This window comes from Scyliorhinus canicula, chromosome 17 (assembly GCF_902713615.1).
Source record: "Scyliorhinus canicula chromosome 17, sScyCan1.1, whole genome shotgun sequence".
NCBI classification, from domain to species: Eukaryota; Metazoa; Chordata; class Chondrichthyes; order Carcharhiniformes; family Scyliorhinidae; genus Scyliorhinus; species Scyliorhinus canicula.
This window is the reverse complement of record NC_052162.1, coordinates 53,633,212-53,655,335: the sequence shown is the minus strand read 5'-3', so window position 1 is coordinate 53,655,335 and position 22,124 is coordinate 53,633,212. Positions and strand designations below refer to the sequence as shown.

At 44.3% G+C, this 22,124-nt stretch overlaps 1 protein-coding gene across 3 annotated transcripts in view; it reads right to left on the bottom strand.

Moving 5' to 3' along the window:
- Positions 1-335: 335 nt before the first annotated feature.
- Positions 336-22,124, bottom strand: part of arhgap36 (Rho GTPase activating protein 36) — a 312,849-nt gene continuing 291,060 nt past the window's right edge. For 2 of the 3 annotated variants that reach the window (XM_038775244.1, XM_038775245.1), the window contains exon 12: positions 336-1,318. In XM_038775244.1, the coding sequence (XP_038631172.1) occupies positions 672-1,318 (647 nt within the window). In that variant the 3' untranslated portion in view covers positions 336-671. The remainder of the gene's footprint in view (positions 1,319-22,124) is intronic. The other variant, XM_038775246.1, reaches the window with a different exon arrangement.

The following is a 22,124-nucleotide window of genomic DNA, read 5'->3' as shown; positions in this document are numbered from 1 at the left end:
TGTATAGACTAACCAATACATGGAGAGATTTGTTTTGTTGAAATGTTCTTGAATCCATTGCAATAGTTCAAAGTAAATCAGAACTCTGTAGCTTTACCAGTTTACTCAGCGAGTTGAGGAGAAATGTTTGCACAACTTATCCTCAAGAGGTTGGATTAAATAAATTGGGTGGAGTCCATGATGGAACAGATTGTACAGAGTGTGTGGAAAGAGTGGGGTTCAAGGTTCAAAATGCCTTTCCTTGGTCTAAATGTTCTCATTCCTACAATCCCAAAGGGTTTGGACATTCCTTTAAGTGTTAACAGTTCAAGATACTATTACAAGATGACAAGATAGACTGAGAAAGAGTTTTACATCTTTTAAATAAAGTATACATGCATAAAAATATAACAATTTCAGTTTTGCTAAAGCTAAACTTCTGCACAGAGACAACTGCCAATGGAAGCAGGAAGTAACAATTAAACAAATCTTCCAGCAGGGATTCTGTAGCACTTTTTTTTGTTAAGGGCACATAATAGCCAAATTGGAGATTAGATAACACAGGCAAGTCCTACAGTTTCTAGATGTGTAATATGCATAACAGCTAATTTGAAATATGAGCTCAAAAATGTTCCCAAAAATGATGAAACAACTTCCTTTTGGAAGTGTTCAGTGATGGGAAATTTCTAAAGTCATACAGCAGTTTCGCGAAGAGAATCTTTTTTCTGATCACTTCTGAAGTGGTAACGGTGAAGTTGCTGTTGTCCCTGTGTTTTGGTTGGAGAACCAGCTCCATTATCCCTTTTCACCCACACTTTAGCTTCTATTCCCTCCTTACTTGCATCATTTTGTAGTACCTCACTCCCCTGCGATGCCTGAGGAGTGAAACTAGATTCAATAGTTAGTTTTTTGCTCAAATATTCATTGCCAGTAGAGCTGACAATGTCACTGGGGTTTTTAAAGTTCCTGCCCATTTTAGCAGTGCATGAATGTAAGATAGGACTTCCACATTTTGGATAAAGATCTGAGCGTACTCTTCTCAATTTAGTTGCTGTTTTTGTTTTCTTTGTTAGTTCTTCAGTGCTGCCTGTGACGAATCGAGTGCAGTTCAGGCTTGTGAGCATGTGATAGCTGTGATGATGATGCTGGGAACTGGTAGCTAGAGACACATCTTGAGATTTGCTCGTCGAAATTGAAGTTGTGCTTTGCATCGTGCTCTCTGCTTCTTTCACAGATCCTTTTGTTGGTTCCAAACGAACTGTTGTTGCAAGGTTCTCATGTGAACGTGATGCCCTCCGTTGACTGAAGGGCCATTTCTCACCAGTATCTTCAAATGAATCTAAAATAATTGACGAAGAAGAAAAGCAATGACTTCCAGATTATTTTGGCTGATTCAATTTACAAATAACTTCGAATTTTCTTTCAGATAGGTGATCAATTAATAATTGTAATACTGATCTTTCACCACCAGATAGGGCTAACAATTTAAGAAATAATTTGCTAAATTATAGTGAATCAAAACATGATAGTAGTAGTTAACAGGTGAACCATGTGCTATGGAAACTTTGCATTACTAAGTTTTTTAAAATTTAGAGTACCCAATTCATTCATTTTGTTCCAATTAAGGGACAAATTAGCATGGCCAATCCACCTATCCTGCACATCTTTGGGTTGTGGGGCCGAAACCCACGCTCGTCGAAATGGGACCTCGGCGCCGTGAGGCAGCAGGGCTAACCCACTGCGCCACTGTGTTGCCCCTGCATTACTAAGTTAACTAATTGCAGCCAGGTATTTAGTTTTATGTTAGAAGTCTGAAGAGGTCTTTGGGATCATGGTCAGGTGGACATAGAGAAACTGGGCGGCATTCCCTAGTCCCCAAGCCGTGTCCTTCTCAGGGGTGCGCCATTTGCTGATGGCGGGATTCTATCTTCCCGCCGCTTGTCAATGGGATTTCCCATTGAAGCCACCCCACGCCACGGGGAAACCCACGGGCCGGGTGCAAGCGGGAAAAGAGAATGTGAATGGCCAGAGAACTCCGGACATTGTTTCCAATTGTGGGAAAAACCACAAGAGATCGTGAACATACAATAAGATTAATCCAACAGGAACTTTAAGAGAAGATATAAGTATTGCTGGTTTACCAATGTTTTAGATGTTCTATTTCTGGGCTACAATTGCTGCACAGTGAGAGAGTCAGTGAGAAGGAAGAAATATTAATCATAATTAGCTATTGTCATGTGAGAGTACCTTTAAGAAATGGGTGTTTATAAATGGGTATGTATATAAATATCTGTAGTGAGAGTAACTTTAAGAAATGGGTATTTATTACTGCAGTGATGTCAGAGTGTGGGTGGAGCTGGGCTGTCTGTCAGCTTTTTACATTTGTTTTAGGCTGTCTGCTGCAGGGTGTGTTTTTGTTTCATTTTCAGAGTTGAATAGCTGCAGTCACAGCCAGAAGGTGTATGAATTTCTCTCTGTAATCTAAAGACTGTAAATTGATCCTAGTGATTTAAAACTAATAACAGTAGTGATTTAACCTGATGTGCATCTGTTTAAAGGTGTTTCTTAAGTCTTCTGGATGTTAAAAGGACAGCTGACGGATTTCTTAGTGTTGTATTCTTTGGAGGTTGTATTTGAATTGATGGTTGCTAAAATGTTCATTGTATGTTTCAAAGAGGTAACTTGAGTTCATTGAATAAACATTGTTTTGCTTTAAAAAATACTTAGCAATTTTTGTCTACCACACCTGCAGAGTGGGCCGTGTGCTCACCATACCACAATCTATTAAAAGTTGTGGGTCAGGTGAACTCCATGATACACTTGGGGTTCTCTAAACCCTGGCCCATAACAAATTGGGGGCTCAGGGGGAATAAAAGTCTATCTACTGGATTGGTTTAGTGAACTTAAAGACAGTGAGGGGTGAGCATATTGTGGTTGCTTTTCAGGTATGGTATTCTAGTTTAAGTAGGGTTGTGTTGTGGACAAGAGCTCGTTCAGAGGCTCAGAAGATTTTGGGGGTGGAGACGGTCACACGCAGTACCTTACGGACAGAGACTAAAAGCAGACTGTTACATTTGGCAAAAACATTGCAGTTAACATTACCTGACAAAATGCGAAAAGGTGAGGTAATTATAGTGGCGGCTAAGCATTTAAAGTTGCCTGAGATATAGTTTTACTCATTGGAAATGGCAAAAATTCAGTTATAACTTAAACAAATGGAACATGAGAAAGAATTAAAGCAGCTTTAATACGAAAGAGATAGAGAAGAAAAATAAAGAGAAAGGGAGATACAGATCAGGGAAAAAGATAAAGAGAGAGAGTTTGAACTTCAGAAAATGGCCATGAAACAGGACAGTCAGTTAAAATGATAGTTGGAAGATAGTGATGAGGATAGTGAGAAGGATTGTCATAGTCGAAGGCTTGGTGGGGATCTATTTAAATATGTCAAAGTATTGCAAAGGATATAGAAGCCTTTTTCATTTCATTTGAGAAGGTGGCTAAACAAATGAAATGGCCACAGGACATGTGGGTATTACTGATTGAAACAAAGCTGATAGGTAGGACTTGTTTGCATCACTACCGGAGGAGGTATCTGGGTCATATGAGGAGGTGAAAAAATCCATCTTAGGTGCATATGAACTAGTGCCTGAAGCCTACAGGCAAAGGTTTAGAAATTTAAGAAAATAATTTGGTCAAACATACATGGAGTTTGAAAGGATCAAACAGAGTAATTTTGATAGGTGATGAGGGCTTTGAAAATAGACCAAACATATGAAGCTCTCAGAGAAATTATATTTTTGGAGGAGTTTAAAAATTCAATTCCTGATGCAGTGATAACTCATGTGGAAGAGCAGAGGGTTAAAACTGCGAGATTAGCAGCAGAAATGGCAGATGATTATGAATTAGTTCATAAATCAAAGCTTGGTTTCCGACTTCAGTTTCAGCATGTGAGGGATAGAAACTGGGGACATGAGGAATACTCAAGAGGTAAAGGTAAAGGTGATCTGATGGGAGATAATAAGGAGATTACCTCAGATTAAAAAAGAAATCCAGGAGGGTAGAAAATAAATGAAAAGTTTCAAATGTTTTCACTGTAATAAACTAGGCCATGTAAAGTCACTGTTGGTGGTTGAAGAAAAGCACTGGAAAGGCTGATGTGGTAAAACAGGATAAGACAGTGGGGTTTGTTAAAGTGGTAAAGGAAAGCCCATGTGAAGCGAAGGAGGTGAAAAAGGTTGTACAGCCTGATAAAGAGGTGATTGATAAGAAGGGGTCAGATCTCTTTAAAGAATTTACTTGTGTGGGTAAAGTTTACTCATGTGTATCAGGAGGAGCAGGTAAAGAAGTCATAATTTTAAGAGATCCGGGAGCTAGTCAATCTTTAATGGTAAGAGATGAGGAGTTATGTAGTTTGGCAAGAATGTTGCCAAAAAAGGTGGTAATAGGTGGAATTCAGGGTGAAAGAAGTAGTGTTTCATTATATAAGGTAAGGTTGGAAAGTCCAGTGAATAGTGGTGAAGTGGTAGTAGGAGTAATAGAGAAACTATGTTGTCCAGGAATACAGTTTATCTTAGGTAATGATATAGCTGGATCGCAGGTGGGACTGATGCCTACTGTACTTGATAAGCCAGTGGAAAATCAGACAACTGAAGTGTTGAAGGACGAATATTCTGGCATTTTTCCAGATTGTGTAGTAACAAGGTAGCAAAGTCACAGGTTAAGACAAGAGGAGAAATCAGAGAGTGAAGATGAAGTTGAAGTGCAATTATCAGAAACAATTTTTGATCAGATGGTTGAAAAAGAAAAAGAACAGGTGCAGGATGAGGCGGATTTTATAATTCAGGAAAATTGATGGAGTTACAACAGAAAGATGTAGAAATAAAATGGATGTATCAGAAAGCATGTACAAAACAGGAAGAGGAATCTGAGTGTATACCAGTGTATTACCGTAAAAGTAATGTCTTGATGAGAAAATGCAGGCGGATGAAAAGTGGGCAGAAGTTCATCAAGTCGTATTACCGGTAGGGTATTGTGAGTTGCACATAAGGTACCAATAGGAGGTCATTTGGGAATAAGGAAAACTCAAGCTAAAGTCCAGAACCATTTTTATTGGCCTGGACTACATAAAGATGTCGTTAAATTTTGTCAATCATTTCACACATGTCAAGTGATAGGGAAACCTCAAGCAGTGATAAAACCAGTGCCCTTAATTCCCATTCCAGCATTTGAGGAACCTTTTACAATGGTCCTAATTGATTGCGTCGGACTGCTTCCTGAAACAAAAAGTGGGAATCAATATCTTTTCACTATAATGGATGTGTCTACTAGGTTTCCAGAGGCCATTCCAGTACGTAATATTACAGCTAAAAAGATTGTGGAGGAGTTACTTAAATTCTTTACTAGATATATGGACTACCCACAGAAATACAATCGGATCAAGGATCAAATTTTACCTCAAGGTTATTCAAAGAAGTTATGGATAGCTTAGGAATAAAACAATTTAAATCAACTGCATACCATCCAGAATCACAGGGAGCATTAAAAAGGTGGCATCAGACATTAAAGAAAATGTTGAGGGCTTATTGTCAAGATTATCCAGAGGATTGGAATAAAGGAATTCCATTCGTACTGTTTGCAATTAGGGGTGCATCGAATGAGTCAACCAAATTTAGTCCTTTTGAACTAATTTTTTGGTCATGAGGTAAGAGGACCACTTAAATTGATTCAGGAAAAATTGGCGAGTGAGAAATCGGAAATTACATTATTGGGTTACGTGTCAAATTTTAGGGAATGATTAAATCGAGCAGGTGAATTGGCTAGACAACATTTGAAAGTTGCGCAAAATGTGATGAAACGGGTCCGCGGACAAGAAATCCAAAGTTCGTAGTTTTGCCAGTGGAGATAAAGGGCAAAGTTCTCCCCTACCCGGCGGGGCGGGGGGTGCCGGGGCTAGGGGCTAGGCCCGCGCCGGAGTGGCTCCCGCTCCCCCGACTGCCTTTGGCACCATGCTGCCTGGCGCCAGGGCTGGCTGAAAGGCCTTCGCTGGTTGGCGTGAGTCCGCGCATGCGCCGGTAGCATTAGCGGCTGCTGACGTCACCACAGGCGCATGTGCGGTGGAGGGGGTCTCTTCCACATCCGCCATGGTGGAGGCCGTGGCGACCACGGAAGAAAAAGAGTGCCCCCACGGCACTGGCCTGTCCGCCGATCGGTGGGCCCTGATCACGGGCCAGGCCACCGTGGGGGCACCCCCGGGGTCTGATTGCCCCGCGTTCCCCCCAGGACCCCGGGGCTCGCTCGCGCCGCCTGCTCCCGCCGGCACAGATGTGGTTTAAACTATGTCGGCGGGAGAGGCCTGTCAGCGGCAGGACTTCGGCCCAACATGGGCCGGAGAATCGCCGCGGGGGGCCCGCCGATCGGCGGGGCGCGATTCCCGCTCCCGCCGATTCCGGGTGGCGGAGAATTCCAGCCACGGTGGGTACGGGATTTACGCCGGTCCCGGGCGATTCCCCGACCCTGCGGGGGGTCGGAGAATTCCGCCCAAAGTTTTAGTATTGTTACCAGTGGTAGGTGAACCTTTAAAAGCTAGGTTTTGTGGACCTTATCAGATTGAATGGAAATTAAGTGAGGTGAATTATGTGGTTTAATACACCAGATAGAAGGAAGACTCACCAAGTGTGTCATGTGAATATGCTTAAAAGGTACTTTGAAAGGGAAGGAGAGAAAAAGGAGGGGTTTTAATGAATCTAACTCAAATAGACGAACCAAATCCAGATGACTGTGAATTTGACATGCCTCAAATTAAATTGGAAAACGAGGATGTTCTTAAAAATTGAGCTAAATTGTTGAGTTACCTTCCAGAGGAAGAACGAACTGACTTGAAAGATATCACGTGGGCAAGTTTGTGGACATAAATTGGGAAGTACTAAAATGGCTATACATGATGTAGATGTGGGAATGGCTGATCCAATCAAACAACATCCATATGGACTTTACCCTTTAAAATTGGCACAGGTTAACAAAGAGATTGACAGTATGCTTAAAAATGGCATAATTGAAGTGGGTTGCAGCCAATGGAGCTCACCCAAAATGATGGTACCTAAACCAGACAGGACCCATCGGTTGTATGTGGACTATAGAAAGATTAATGCAGTTACAAGACTGGGCTCTTATCCTATCCCACTTTTGGAGGATTGCATTGAGAAAGTGGGACAATCAGCTTTTATTTCTAAACTGGATTTACTTAAAGGTTACTGGCAGATACCTTTACCCGAAAGGGCGAAGGAGATTTCAGCTTTTGTGACTCCAGATGGTATGTACCAATTCAAAGTTATGCTATTTGGCATGAAAAAAGCTCCAGCCATATTTCAACGATTAACTAACAAAGTCGTTTCAGGATTACCCAATTGTGCGGTATACATTGACGATCTGGTTATTTTCAGCCAGACATGGAAAGAACATTTAAAACATCTGATGGAGTTATTCGATCGACTTCAGGAGGGGGATTTGGTGATAAACCTAGCAAAAATGAATTTGGAAAAGCCCAAATCACTTTCCTTGGCCATACAAATGGACAGGGTCGATTGCTCACACGGGATGTGAAACCGACAGTTATTGAGGAGTTTCCGATGCCCTCAAGACGAAGGGAAATAATGCGATTTCTTGTCATGAGTGGATTTGATCAAACATTTGTGGAAAGGTTTTGTAGCGTGGTTGCTCCACTGATGGACGTGCTGAAGAAACGTCGAACATTTCAGTAGATAGCGGACTTTCAACAGGCATTTGACTGCCTGAGAGCTGTGATAACCAATGCTCCTGTGTTGGAGAATTACAAGGGACTTTTTGATCAGATTGAACTAAAGTATCTGACTTTAAAAATGCCGAGGCGTAGAGAAATGGACGGATTGTGCAAGGACCTTTTTGTTCAAAGAGACTGTCAATCGGGAAGGATTTCAGTTGGAGGAAGAAGAAAAAAAATGGACTATATTATTACTCCTGTTTGCAAGTGTTGTTTTTTGAAACAATAAAGTATATTTACTGTGTGCATTTCTTAAAGGATAGTGAAAAGGTGTAAAATGGAACCATCTTGATGGTTTACTTTTTTTTCTTGGTGGGAGGTGTCATGTGAGCATACCTTTAAGAAATGGGTGTTTATAAATGGGTATGTATATAAATATCTATAGTGAGAGTACCTTTAAGAAATGGGTGTTTATTACTGCAGTGATGTCAGAGACTGGGTGGAGCTGGGCTGTCTGTCAGCTTTTTACTTTCGTTTTAGGCTGTTTGCTGCCGGGTGTGTTTCAGTTTCGTTTTCAGAGCTGGATAGCTGCAGTCACAGCCAGAAGGTGTATGAATCTCTCTCTGTAATCTAAAGACTGTAAATCGATCCTGGTGAATTAAAACTAATAACAGTAGTGATTTAAACCTAATGTGCTTCTGATTAAAGGTGTTTCTTAATTCTTCTGGATGTTAAAAGGACAGTTTATGGATTACTTAGTGTTATATTCTTTGGGGGTTGTATTTGAATTGATGGTTGCTAAGATGTTCACGGTATGTTTCAAAAAGGTTCACTTGAGTTCACAGAATAAACATTGTTTTGCTTCAAAAAATACGTTTCCATTTCTGCTGTACCACACCTGTAGAGTGGGCCGTGTGCTCCCATACCACAATATATTAAAAGTTATGGGTCAGGTGAACGCCATGATACACTTTGGGGTTCTCTAAACCCTGGCCTTTAACACTATCAATTGCAAGTAAAAGACATTGGCCTGGATTTTCATTTCCCTGTCGAGGTGTGAATTCAGTTGTGAAATGCTGAACTCGGGTTTTTTTCCTGGAAAAGCAATTTTCCTGAGCCTTTCCCACCCATTTGCCTGTGACCTTTTGGTAGGTCAGGAAGGCCTTGGGTGGAAAATGCACACACCTCTTCCGAGGTCAGGTTCCCCTTTGCGAGTCCCAATGAAAAAATCAACTTCCTTCTGTTGGTTTTGTTTTTGCAGGCCATGAAAAAATGCACCTCCTTCGAAAGATCATGACCATTGGCTGCTGAGAAGTTGGGAAAATTCTGAAAGAAAAGTGCAAATTGTTGGAAAGAGGAAGGTGATGAAGGCCATCTTGGATGGCCCATGAACAAAGTGAAACCCTGCCGTACAGTGGCACATCCACGAGGTATGTATGGCTGACCCCACAGGAGTGGGTGGACAGAAATCCCCCATCAGAATAGTCATCTGAAATGTGACGGGACTCTTAACGGATCAGTGAAAAGATGCAGAGTCTTCATCCATCTCAAAAGCTTCAGGGTCAACATCGTCTTCCTTCAGGAGATGCATTCATGACAGCAGGACCGGCTGAGGATCAGGAAAAGCTGGGTGGGACAGACATCTAAGACGTGCCTCAACACAAGGGAAATGGGATTGGCCATACTGTTTAACAAATGTACAACCTTTACATCACTGAACAAGGTGACACAACCATTAGGAAGATACATAATGGTTAGCGGGACCATAGAGGGGGTCCCTGTGGTACTTGTAAATATACACGCTCCAAACTGGGATGCCGCCGAGTTCATTAAAGAAACCACTGCAGCGGTCGCTGACCTCGACTCCCAACAACTAATCATAAGGGGAGACTTCAACTGTGTGCAGAACCCAGTGGCAGACAGGTCCAGCCCCAAATGGGGGGAAAATCAGGAATGGCAAGAGAACTAAACACCTTCACGGAGCAGGTGGTGGCAATGACCCATGGAGGTTCAACCACCTGAGGGAGAAGGACTTCTCCTTCTTCTCCTCTGTCCAGAAAGCCTACTCCAGAAGGCATCGCCTTCTTTGTCTTGGGTAAGTCGGTGCTTCCAAGGGTGGTTGGGGTGGAATGCTCTGCGTTAGTTATCTCTGACCATGTGCCACACTACATGGAGTTGAGGTTGAAGACGGGTCAGCCCAACACTCCTCTTGGAGGCTGGACACAACCCTTCTGGCCAACAACGCACAAAAAAGTCACGAGCCATCGACGGGAATGTAACCTGCAATCAAAATAGGGAGGTCTCACCCTCCACATTCTGGGAGGCACTGAAGGTGGTGATAAAGGGGGAAATAATAGTGTATTGGACCCTCAGGGACACCTACGAAAGGGTGCCAGGCAACAACAGATCAACTCCATATTGGAAGTGTTCGCAGAGAGCAAAAAACTCCAATTGGAATTTGACCTGCTCTCCACGGGAGAAGCAGTGAACCACCTCTGCCAGACACAAGAAACCGTTTATGAGCATGGAGACAAAGCCAGCTGCTTACTGGTACACCAGCTGAGGAAGCAGGCAGCCATGAGGAGACAGCACAGGTGAGGGACGGGAACGGTAAGAGGGTCACAGTGTCAGATGAGATCAACAGGGTCTTTGCAACTTTTACCGGGAACTGTACATCCCAGGGGCTCGAAGATGAAACAGTTCCTGGGCAGGCTGGACATACCAGCAGTGGGGAGGAAAAGAGAACTGGAAGCGCCGTTAGGACTGGAGGAGGTCATGGAGTGCAGCCCATGCAGTCAGGGGTCAGGGAAGGCACCGGGATGAGATGGGTTCCTGGTGGACTTCTAATAATAATAATGATCTTTATTTGTGTCACACGTATGCTTACTTTAGCCACTGCAATGAAGTTAAGATGAAAAGTCCCTAGTCGCCACACTCCGGCATCTGTTCAGGTACACTAAGGGAGAATTCAGAATGTACAATTCACCTAACAAGTATGTCTTTCAGGACTTGTGGGAGGAAACCGGAGCACCCGGAGGAAACCCGCACAGGCACTGGGAGAAAGTGCAGACTCCGTACAGATAGTGACCCAAGCTGGGAATCGAACCTTGGACTCTGGCACTGTGAAGCAAGAGTGCTATCCACTGTGCTACCGTGCCGCCAAATAAAAAGTTTCCAGCAGCACTGGCCCCATATCTGTTGGAGATGTTCAACAACTTGCTGTCAAGAGAGGCCTTGCTGCCCATGTTGGCACAGGCTTCAATATCATTGATCCCTAAAAAGGACAAGGACCCAAAGGAGTGTGAGTCTTACAAATCCATTTCGCTCCTGAACACTGGCGCCAAAGTCCTGGCAAAGGCTCTGGCGAGGTGACTGGAGAGTTGCTTGCCAAAAGTAATCGCAGAAGATCAGACGGGGGTCAAAGGTAGACAGCTAATGACGAACATTAGACGCCTACTGAACGTGATCATGACCTCACCCGTGGAGGAGACACCAGAACTGATCATCTCCCTGGACGCAGAGAAGGTTTCGAAAGAGTCAAATGGAGGTACCTCGTGGAGGTACTGGCATAGTTTGGGTTTGGGCCAGGGTTTACCACATAGGTGAAACTCCGATACAGTGTTCCCATGGCGAGCGTATTGATGAACACCACCAACACAGGATCCTTTTGGCTGCACAGAAGCACAAGGCAGGAATGCCCATTGTCCCCGCTGCTGTTCGCCCTGCCATTCAAGCCACTATCATGCTCAGTTCAGCAAAGGGGTGGAGAGGCATCCAGAGGAGAGGCAGAGAGCACAGAGTCTTACTCTATGTGGATGACCTGCTCCTCTATGTTCCAAACCCCCAGCCACCAAGGGATAGAAAATGAAATTCCTGAGGGAGTTTGGAGCTTTTTTGGGACACTATCTTAACATGAGCAAGAATGAAATCTTCCTGGTGAAGCCCGAGTGGGGAGAAGCAGAAATGGGAACAGCCCAAACCAAGTTCCGATACCTGGGGATCCAGATAGTCCATAAGTGGCACCTGTCTAGATAGTGGAGGAGGTAAAGAGAGACCTGAGGAGGTAGAACACACTCCCGTTCTCCCTAGCAGGAAGCTGCAGACAATAAAAATGAAAGTGCAATCAAGGTTCTTCTTCATATTCACATCTTTCCCGATCTTTATCCGCAAAGCCTTCTTCACCAACGTCTTTAAGGTAATCATGGCATTTGTGTGGGCTGGTAAGAACCTCAGGATCCGCGAAAGCATCCTACAGAGAAGGCGGAGCATGGGAGGCTTGGCTCTGCTGAACCTTCTATTCAATCACTGGGCAGCAAATGCAGAAAGAGTGGGGGGTGGCTGGCAGAACCAGAGGCAGAATGGCTGCAGATGGAGGAGACTTCCTGTATTTGGAACATCCCTCTGAGCACTTGCCGCTGCCTCACTCCCATTCCCCCCTGCCAAGTACACCAGATCAGTGTTGATAGCCAAACTAAGTACCTGGAACTAGTTCAGACACCATTCAAACTTGTGACATGTCTGCTGCGGCCCCCACCTGCAGAAACCATAGATTCATCCCAGGGAAAATAGATGCTGACAAACCGTGGAGAAATAATGATGGGGTGCTGGCAACAAGAGACGTGTCCGTAGATGGTAGAATAGCGTCCATGGAGGAACTAACAGAGAAGCTCCAGCTACCGTAATGGAACAAGCTCCAATACTTACAACTGCGGTATTTCCTCCGCATGAGACCGCAATGTTCCCCCCAATTACCCGGGCACACCCTACTGGACAGACTGTTAGTGATGGACGGGTTAGGGGATGGTAAATCTGTCGACAGACGAACGTGAGAAGAGATAAGGGCCCCGCTGGATGAGACACAAGAAGTTTGGAAGGAGGAACTAGGAATGGAGATAGGACTCTGGATCGAGGCACTACAGAGTGTGAATTCCACCTTCTCATGTACAGGGCTCAGCCTAATTCAGGCGCACACCTGACCAGGACATGCATGAGCGGCACTCTCGAAGCACGCCCCAAAAGAAAGACAAGTCACCTAGACGAGACCTACCATCCTCGGATAACCTTGCTCTAGTGCACTGGGACTATCTGTCCCCCACAGCTGACATCAAGAGGATTCGTTTTGTTTCTTTAAGCCATGAAGTTACCATGCCAGGCATGATCCACTAATATGGACCACACAGGCAGAATGTATAGCACAAGTGTATAGTTTAACCGCATAGTGTCTAGAGTGAGTCATCAGATGTAAGATACGTATTTCTGTTACCGTGGTCATTTCTGTGTTATGCTTTTACTATCATTACTTTGGTGGTTTTATTTGTGGCAGATACGATTGTATAGTCAGAGTATGTGTGTGTTAAGTGTGAGAAGGCTTAATGGTGTTGGGGCTGGCCTGCTATATTGGACGAAGACGGACCTTCTAATAAGCCAGCTTCAGCACCTACGCATCTCATCGAATTCACTGCGGTTCACATTATGTACTTCTAAAGGTACATAGAACAGTACAGCACAGAACAGGCCCTTCGGCCCTCGATGTTGTGCCAAGCCATGATCACCCTACTCAAACCCACGTTTCAACCCATACCCGTAACCCAACAACCCCCTCCCGCTTAACCTTACTTTTTAGGACACTACGGGCAATTTAGCACGGCCAATCCACCTAACCCGCACATCTTTGGACTGTGGGAGGAAACCGGAGCACCCGGAGGAAACCCACGCACACACGGGGAGGACGTGCGGACTCCGCACAGACAGTGACCCAGCCGGGAATCGAACCTGGGACCCTGGAGCTGTGAAGCATTTATGCTAACCACCATGCTACCGTGCTGCCCCGTAAAAGGATAAAAATTCCAGGCAAAGTCACATGCAGATCGATATGCAATTCAGAATGTTCAAGTGTCTGCAGGTCAGGTTTTCCTGAGCCCAGCAGAAAATCCAGCCTATTAAAACAACTGAAGTAGCAGAGGAAAGACCACTACAGGTGAGCAAAATTGCAGTGGAATTAGGCATTACAGAGTGGCAAAAATCAGGAAGCACCAGTCAACCACAACAACACTGTACCTGACTGAGCATACTCCGGCAGCAAAAACAGAAGGGAATTGTGACAAAGTTCACAGAGCCATTCACTGAAGTACTCAATACATGTTTTGCACAGAATCAATGAGAATGTCTTTGCAATTGTGCAGAGTTGCGAATGATGGAGGGTGTGCTCAGGAGTCTGTTGCTAATGGTGGTTTGAGCTAGTTTATTTGGTAAATCTTGACAGGAGGATGTCTTAATTTGGCAACTGAGGCCCCTTTTATTCATGGGATGCACATAATGCTGGCAATACATATTTATTGCCCACCTCTAGATGCCCTCAATAGGTGACAGACCTTTTCCTTGAATGTATGAAGTCCTTGTGGTAATAATACTGCCACAATGATGTAAGGTAAGGAATTCCATAGTATTGACCTACCAATGATGACGAAATGGTGGTGCAATCCAAGTCATATTCCATATTACTACTTTAATGCTAAAAAATCTTGTTGCTTCCCTCACCATCTGATACAAGTCTCATTGGACTTGCACATTCATATAAATGTGTGGTAGAAGCTGAAAACGATGGCTAGAGCCTGCAGAGGATATTATGGCTCATCCACCATTTGAAGTCAAATAGGCAGTCTGATAACACAGAGACAATGGAGGGGTCAAGAGAGATGATGGATGGATCTATTATTGGATAAGAGCTCAGTTATCCATTAGAATACTGAAATACCCGAGCCCCAAGAAAAGCATTGCTTGATTGACAGCTCTGGCTCTCTGATCTATGTTGTCCATTTCACAATGTTTGGTTGCACAAGATAAATAGGTTTCAATGATTGCAATTTCAGTTTTTGATGCTTCAAAAGGTCTAGATGATTGACACTTTTACTGGTTCGAAGTTCGAATTTAAAAAAATAAAATGGAAAGCTATCAATGCATGACAGTTTCTTTAATGCTATTTTTACACATCTGACTGCCATTTCAGGGTTTATTGGTTCTATACTGTAGGTGAATGGGTATGGAAGTGTCATAGCTTGGCATGGGAAGTATAGGGGACTGTGGAGTTTTGTTAAGGAGGCATGTCTTGGAATGGGGATCATGAGGGACCCATAGGGGTTGTTTGGGGACACACCTTTGCATCAGAGGCAGGACAGCCTTTGGGGGTTATGGGGGCATGAAGTGGCATGGATGGAGCATGGGGAGTTTGTGGAGGATGAGGGGGTAATGAGGGGTGAGGGCCTTTCTGCTTTTATTATAACTAGCACAAACTCCCACACCAAGGCGGATCTTTTAAATAGACCACGCCTCTACAGCCAGAACCCTCTGTGGCTGCCTCTGAACTTATTCCCTGACAACGAAAGCTCCTGACTCGAGGGTGAAAATGTAGCTCATAATTATTAAGAAAGGCTTTGATTGAGAATTGTGTGGTCCACCTTATTAGAACTTGCAAAGAGGTTGAGGATAATGATAATGTACCGCTGTCACAGTGATGAGATAATGTACAAGCAATATTGCATGACGGACTATGCTACTTCCCCTCATGGGTACAATCACCGAGAAGGAAAATTCAAATGGATTTTCTTTTTGTCCTTTCTCCTCCCAGCTCCAAATCCTTGAGTTCTATATACCCTTCAATTCTTTTTAAGTGGGTATGTCTCTAAAGTCAATGCTAATTATTACTACAGAAAGAGCATCGTAGAAATTTTGGTGTGCTCATTTTGAGCAGCAAGGGTGCAGAGTCCGATCCCGATACCTGAATGACAAGGCCCAAAGAGCTTCGTTTTTATCGAGCTGTTGTTTTGACAACAGCCAGCTGAAGAAGAGTTAACTGATGTTGCAGAAGCCCTCGGGTAAGTAAAGACCTGTGGGTGGTGAGGTTGTGATTTCCCCTTTAAGGGCAACACAGCAGGAAACCTGGTTTGGGAGACCAATTGGGATTCAGAGTGAGTCATCACCCCAGGGGGTGGAGCTCTCTTAGGCAGGAGACATGTAGGGAGCAAGCTTCAGCCATGAGGCTGCTGAACAATTCTAATCAATAAATCCTTTTTGTGTTTACTGATTAGCACTGTTGCTTTACGGCGCCAGGTCCCAGGTTCGATTCCCGCTTGCTTCGTTGTCTGTGTGGATTCTGCACCTTGTCCCCATGTCTGCTTGGGTTTCCTCTGTCTGGGGTCTTTTCCAATTTTGTCGTCCATAGCTGTTTGTTTTTTCTTGTGGTTTCTACTTTAAATGTATTGCCAGTTTAAAAACATTCCCACTTTAGTGTATTCCCGCTTTAAGACTGTCATTCTTTTGTTCCCACTCAGCTGTCAGCAGCTGTTGGCTTTCTCTCTGTGTTTTCCCATGCTTCAGGACTTTTGGCACAAACATGGCTGCTCTTTTTTTTGAATGTTCAAAACTTCCCCTTTTACTGAAGGAAAGTCATATCAGTGAACACCGGAGTTTTTTTTTCTTTGCCAAGGTCTGGCATTATCTCAATATCTCAAATGGGGGTCTCAAACTCGCCCAAAGGGAGGTATTCTGGCGAATTTTCTTTACAGACCTCCATTAAAACAGTATACTGACCAGAAGCAATGCCAGATTAATTTATCCTCATTGTCAAATGTAAAGATGCACTTATAATAATAATAACCTTTATTAGTGTCACAAGTAGGCTTACATTAACCACTGCAATGAAGTTACTGTGAAAATCCCCTAGTCGCCACACTCAGGCGCCTGCTCGGGTAAACTGAGGGAAACTTCAGTAGTAATGCCCAAATCACCTAACAAGCACGTCTTTCAGGACTTGTGGCAGGATAGAGGGCAACACTCCAAAAAGGTCCAGAAGCAATGAAGACCTCAAGGAAGAAAACTTCAAAAGAAATACAGAAATTAAAGTCTTCAAAAGAAACAAGTAACTATTGAACATTTAGAAGAATCAGCAAAAAGAATGGTAGACCTCAGGACAGAGGCAATAGAAGACCCCAGAACGAGGGCAATGAAAGACCCCAGAAGGAGGGCAAGGAAAGACCCCATGAGGCAATGAAAGACCCCAAAAATAGGGCAATTGAAGACCTCAGAGGGAGGGCAACCCAGAAGGAGGGCAAGGAAAGACCCCAGAAGGGCAAGGAAAAAACCCAGAAGGGCAATAAAAGACCCCAGAAATAAGGCAGTGCAAGATGCCAGATGGAGGGCAATGCAAGACCCCAGAAAGAGGGCAACAAAAGACAAGAAATGACCAAAGTGAAGGGCAATGAGAAAATTGTAGAATGGAAACAAGTCAACACGTCGGAGACAGACCTGACTAAGTGAAGCCAAAAGGGTTTGGCTGAAGTTAAAACAAATAGAAATGAAGGTTCCATTTGTGAAATGCATATATCCAGTAAGAACATATACATTTCAGAAGAAACACAGAAATTAAAGACTTCAAAAGAAACAAGTAGCTATTGAACATATAGAAGAATCAGCAATAATTAAAGCTCTAGGGCAAATGTGAAATCAACGGGGTGAAATGACTGACAGCAAACTTGAAAAGAATTTGCAAAAATTTACAAAATGAAGTGAAGAAAAAGGAGAAATTAATGAGACAATATAAAATAAGCTGAAAAAACTGGAAAATAAGAACAAGTTACATAATGCATGGGAAGTGCATGGGAAGTGCATGGTCAATTCCAGTCCCACTCTTCCTGAAGTGACAACACAAGTAATTTAATCAATAATTCTTCTGAAAATACATAAGGGCCGGGATTCTCTGGTATCCGGTGGGCGGGCCATACCAGCGCCAAAGAGTGGCGTGAAACACTCTGGCGTTGGGCTGCCCGGAAGGTGCGGAATCCTCCGCATCTTCAGGGACTACGCCGGCGCTGGAGTGATTGGCGCTGTGCCAACCGGCACATGCGCAGGAGCGCCAGCGTGTTCCCAGAACTGCTGCCGTGATTCCTGCGCATGCGCAGGGGGTTTCTCTTCCGCGCTGGCCATGGCAGTGCTTTACAGCAGCCGGCGCGGAGGGAAAGAGTGCCCCACGGCACAGGCCCATCCGCGGTGGGCCCCGATTGTGGGCCAGGCCACCGTGGGGGCCCCCCAGGGCCAGATCCCCCCGCACCCTCCTGAGAACTCTGCAGGCCTCCCGCAGAGCCAGGTCCTGCCGGTAAGAACTTTGTATAGTTTTCGCCAGCGGGCGAAAATGGGCGGCCGCTCGGCCCATCGCGGAGCGGAGAATGGCCGGGAGGCCGCTGCCAACGGCCCCCGACCGGCGTGCGCGATTTCCGTCCCCGCCAAAATCCCAGCGTCGGAGAATTCGGCAGCCGGTGTCGGGGTGGCGAGGCGGGATTCACGCCATCCCCCGGCGATTCTCCAGCCTGGCGGGGGGTTGGAGAATCCCGCCCAAGATCTTTGGTCCTTGGCTGTCCAATAATTAGTCACCAGGTTTGTAAGTTTAAACACATTCACTGTTTATTCATAACCAGAACAAATATAAAATATGCAGCAAAACAACTAGTTAATGGGAACAAATACCTAATTCTCCTTAGCTGCCCCTCACCCTCTATCCACACACACGAGACAGACAAACACAGAGGGGAAGGGAAAGGGTGAAAAATAATAAGGGTTAAGGTGAAAATGTAAGAGTTCTTGCTTCAGATGATGAGTTCTTCATTGCACCCTCTTCACACTATGAGCGTGGTTTAAAGTAGCTGGTCTACAGCTTTTAACATTCTTCTTTGCAGCTCAGCAGTATATCTTACACACAGATTTTCCAGTAGAGGTCTCTGGCTACTCAGCAGCCTCTTGCAGAGAGAACTATCATATTCTAGTCTCTGCTTCACCTCAGCCTTTATGCTGCAGAGAGGAGATTATCTGATTCTGGATTCTGCCTTTACTGGATTGAGAGTTATCAGGTTCTCTGACCTTTTGTTGAAAATTAGCTGGACATTCCTGGGGTGAATTGGTCAGATTCCTGCATCCAGCTTGCAGAATTGAAAGTGAAAACAAGAAAACCAGCCTTGTGACTCTAGGAAACATGTCAGCAGGACCAGAACCAATCTCTATTGGTTACCAGCAAAGCCCAGCATTTCACGACAAAGGTTGCATTAAAGTCCCAGGTCCATTAATCATCCATGGATCAAAATTGTAGTAGCAAAACATAGAAGAAAGGGAAAAAGAGGAAACAAACAGAGTTTAAGCAGAAGGATCCTTACAAAGTCCAGTGAAGAACTGAATCAGAAGAATAAGAGCTTGAGAAGGGAAGATTGGCAATGAGAAATTAATTCAAGAGGTAAAAACATTGAAATCAGCAGTAGAATCAGCAATTCATTCAGAGAAATTAACCAAAGTTATGTGCCAGACCCAGCTTGCTGAAAGGGTCACGCTAATACAAAAGCACAAGAACCAATATGATAAAATGGTCGATGGAAAAGATGCTGAATTGAAATGTGGAAAGAGAAGAAATGTTATCACATGACCTAAGTACCAGAAACAGGGCACTACAACCATTCCTTCACACGTGACAGACTGAGGGCAGGATTCTCCGGTCTTCCAGCCGCGAGTTCCTCGGCAGCAGGCCTCCCATCATCAGTGGAATTCTCTGTTCCCACCACCTGCTGATAGGATTTCCCATTATGGCCACCCACGCCACCGGGAAACCTACGGGCATGGGTGCGCTGCCGGCCGAACGGAGAATACTGCCCTTTGTGAAATAACTGGCACGACCATATTTGGTTAAAATGGTTAAAATCTACCAATAAATGTGTTTATGTTTAAACGCAAGCCTCAAGGTCTTAACAATGAGCCAACACTACAGCAAGAATAATAAACCCATATTAAGTATATAATATGAAATTTCGGTAGTGGGTCAAGTTACATCCCCAGAATTATTATTGTCTCTAAGAACTGGCCTCAAGTAAACATGGAGGGACGGATCGTTTGCAAACATGTGGATCACTTGAAGAATAGAGGAGATGCTCCAGCAGTCAGTGTTGCCATCAAGAAATGTTTTGTAAGCACCAAAGTACTTATTGACCTGTTATAGACATAACTGATGTCCTGTGGAAGCAAGTAGTAATGAACTGCCTGTGCCAGGTGGGTTCCTGTTCCTGTTGCAGTTCCTGTTAATGTCAATCCTGTGGAATTATTTCAGACTACAGAATTACACCACTCTACAAGAAAACCCCCTCAAAGAATTGTCCAATACATGCATGTAATGTTTAGTCGGAATGTAGGACTGGGTAAATTAGTTATTGAAGATTGTATAAAGGAGTTAAAGAGAGGGGGATACAGTGACTGTCCATTCAAGAGCAGAAAAGGGTCAGCTGGCTTGGGTGAGCAAGTGGGACTCAGTGTGTGTAATCACCCCAGGGGTGGAGGTCTCTGAGGCAGGAGATATGTAGGGAGCTAGCTTCAGCCATCAGGCTGCTGAACAATTCTTATCAATAAATCTTTTTTTTCTAATGGAATCTCTGAAAGTGCATCTTTACAGGGGCATGGTTGGTTTAATAAAAACAGAGGGATGGGGAGTGGTGGCAGTATGCCAATGAGCACATGTAAAGACCTAGATACCTGTTTTAGATGTTGGCACTGTACAATTTTATTTCCTTCCCCAAGCTTATCTTGCAGCTGGCAGCACTTCCTGCTTCAAAAAAGGTGTTATGTAGTCCAATTTATAAGCCTGTGACCACCAGGATCATAGGGAGACAAGAATATTCCCCTTAAATTGGAAAAAAAGAGCAGCATTCTGTTTTTAATGGACAATTGCCAAATTCTAATAAACAGCCTTGATTCAGTAAACAGCTCACAGATTGCCATGGTAATCCATCAACATTTTATCTTTAGGCCACATTCTGTGATGCTGACATTATTGTTTAAACTACCACCTGTGGCAAATTGAAAGCAGAGCTCCAGATGCTTATCAAGGTGGAGCAATACAACTCTGCAGCAAATGCGTCATTGATTTCTCTGAACAAAAATGACAGGGTTTGCTTTTTGGGCTTCCTGTATGGTGAGTCGCATGCTGTTGGTTAAATACCAGCAGTGGCGGATGAAGCCTTTAAGTGGGTATTAAATGCCACTAAAGGGCCTCAATCGACAATGCAGGAAAGCATTCCCACCCTGGGTTTAATCAAAGCAGAGGCAGGAAGATGGTAGGGTCACCATCCACCATCCTCCAGCCCAATTCAATGACCCACGCCTCCAAATTTATCATGTGGGAGGGCATTAAATTCCACCCTGTATTTATGTTGCTGTCTGACAATGGGGTGAGTAATGGGGAGGCACAACATTTTAGCATCACAGAATGTGACTTGTGGGTCAAACACTGCTGGATTACCATGAAAATCTGTGAACTGTTTACTGAATCAAGGTTGTATATTGGAATTTAGCAGTTGTCCATTAAAGCAGAATACTGTTCTTTTTTCCCTACTTCCAGGATGATCTCCTTGTCTCCCTCTGATCTTGGAAGTTATTAGCTTATAAACTGAACTTCATAACACCTTTTGGAAAGGAAAGATACGAAGGGTTCTTGCTATTTGGGAGTAGTGGGGGAATGTGCAAAAAGATGTATAGATGTGGCAGTGGGGCTTCTGATCACAATGGTTTAGGTGGAGGTCAGGTCATGGTCTATGAGAGCAATGGGAGTAGATTGTCAGGGACTGGGAGTGGTGGATGTGATTGGTAGTGGTTCTGAGATGGCAGAGTAATGGCATAGTCGTGTTAGGTTATGAGGCTATTTCGGAGAAGGTTTCAAAATCTGGCAGGAAGGGGATGACAGTGGTATTATGATAGCTCCGGGTTGTGGGAGTATTAGAAATATGACACCGAGGTATTAATTCTCAGATAACATTAGGATTGGGACTGATGGAGTGCATTACTGGCTGTGTCCAGGAGTCTGTGAGAACCGGGGTAGTCAACTGCAGTTGCCTTAAAAAGTGGAGAACCAAAATGTTGTAGGTCTGGAATTGAAATGATGTGGAATTGAGAGAGTAATGGAAGTGCTAAGATACTGCAGTGAGAAGGAAAATATGGGTTCTCAGTGACGAGAACAATCAACCAAACACTGTAAGAGGGAGCGAGGAAAAGCCTAGCAGGAGAAGCGATGAGAGGGAGAACAGTGGTGCATGGGGACGTGATCATAGAATAATAGAATTTGCAGTGCAGAAGAAGGCCATTTGGTCCATCGAGTCTGCACCGACTCTTGGAAACAGCAACCTATTTAAGCCCACGCTTCCACCCTTTCCCCGTAACCTGGTAACCCAGCAACCCTACCTAACCTAAGGGCAATTTAGCATGGCCAACCCACCTAACCTGCACATCTTTGCACTGTGGGAGGAAACGGGAGCACCCGGAGGAAATCCACCCAGACACGGGGAGAACGTGCAGACTCCGCACAGACAGTGACCCAAGCCGAGAATCGAACCTGAGA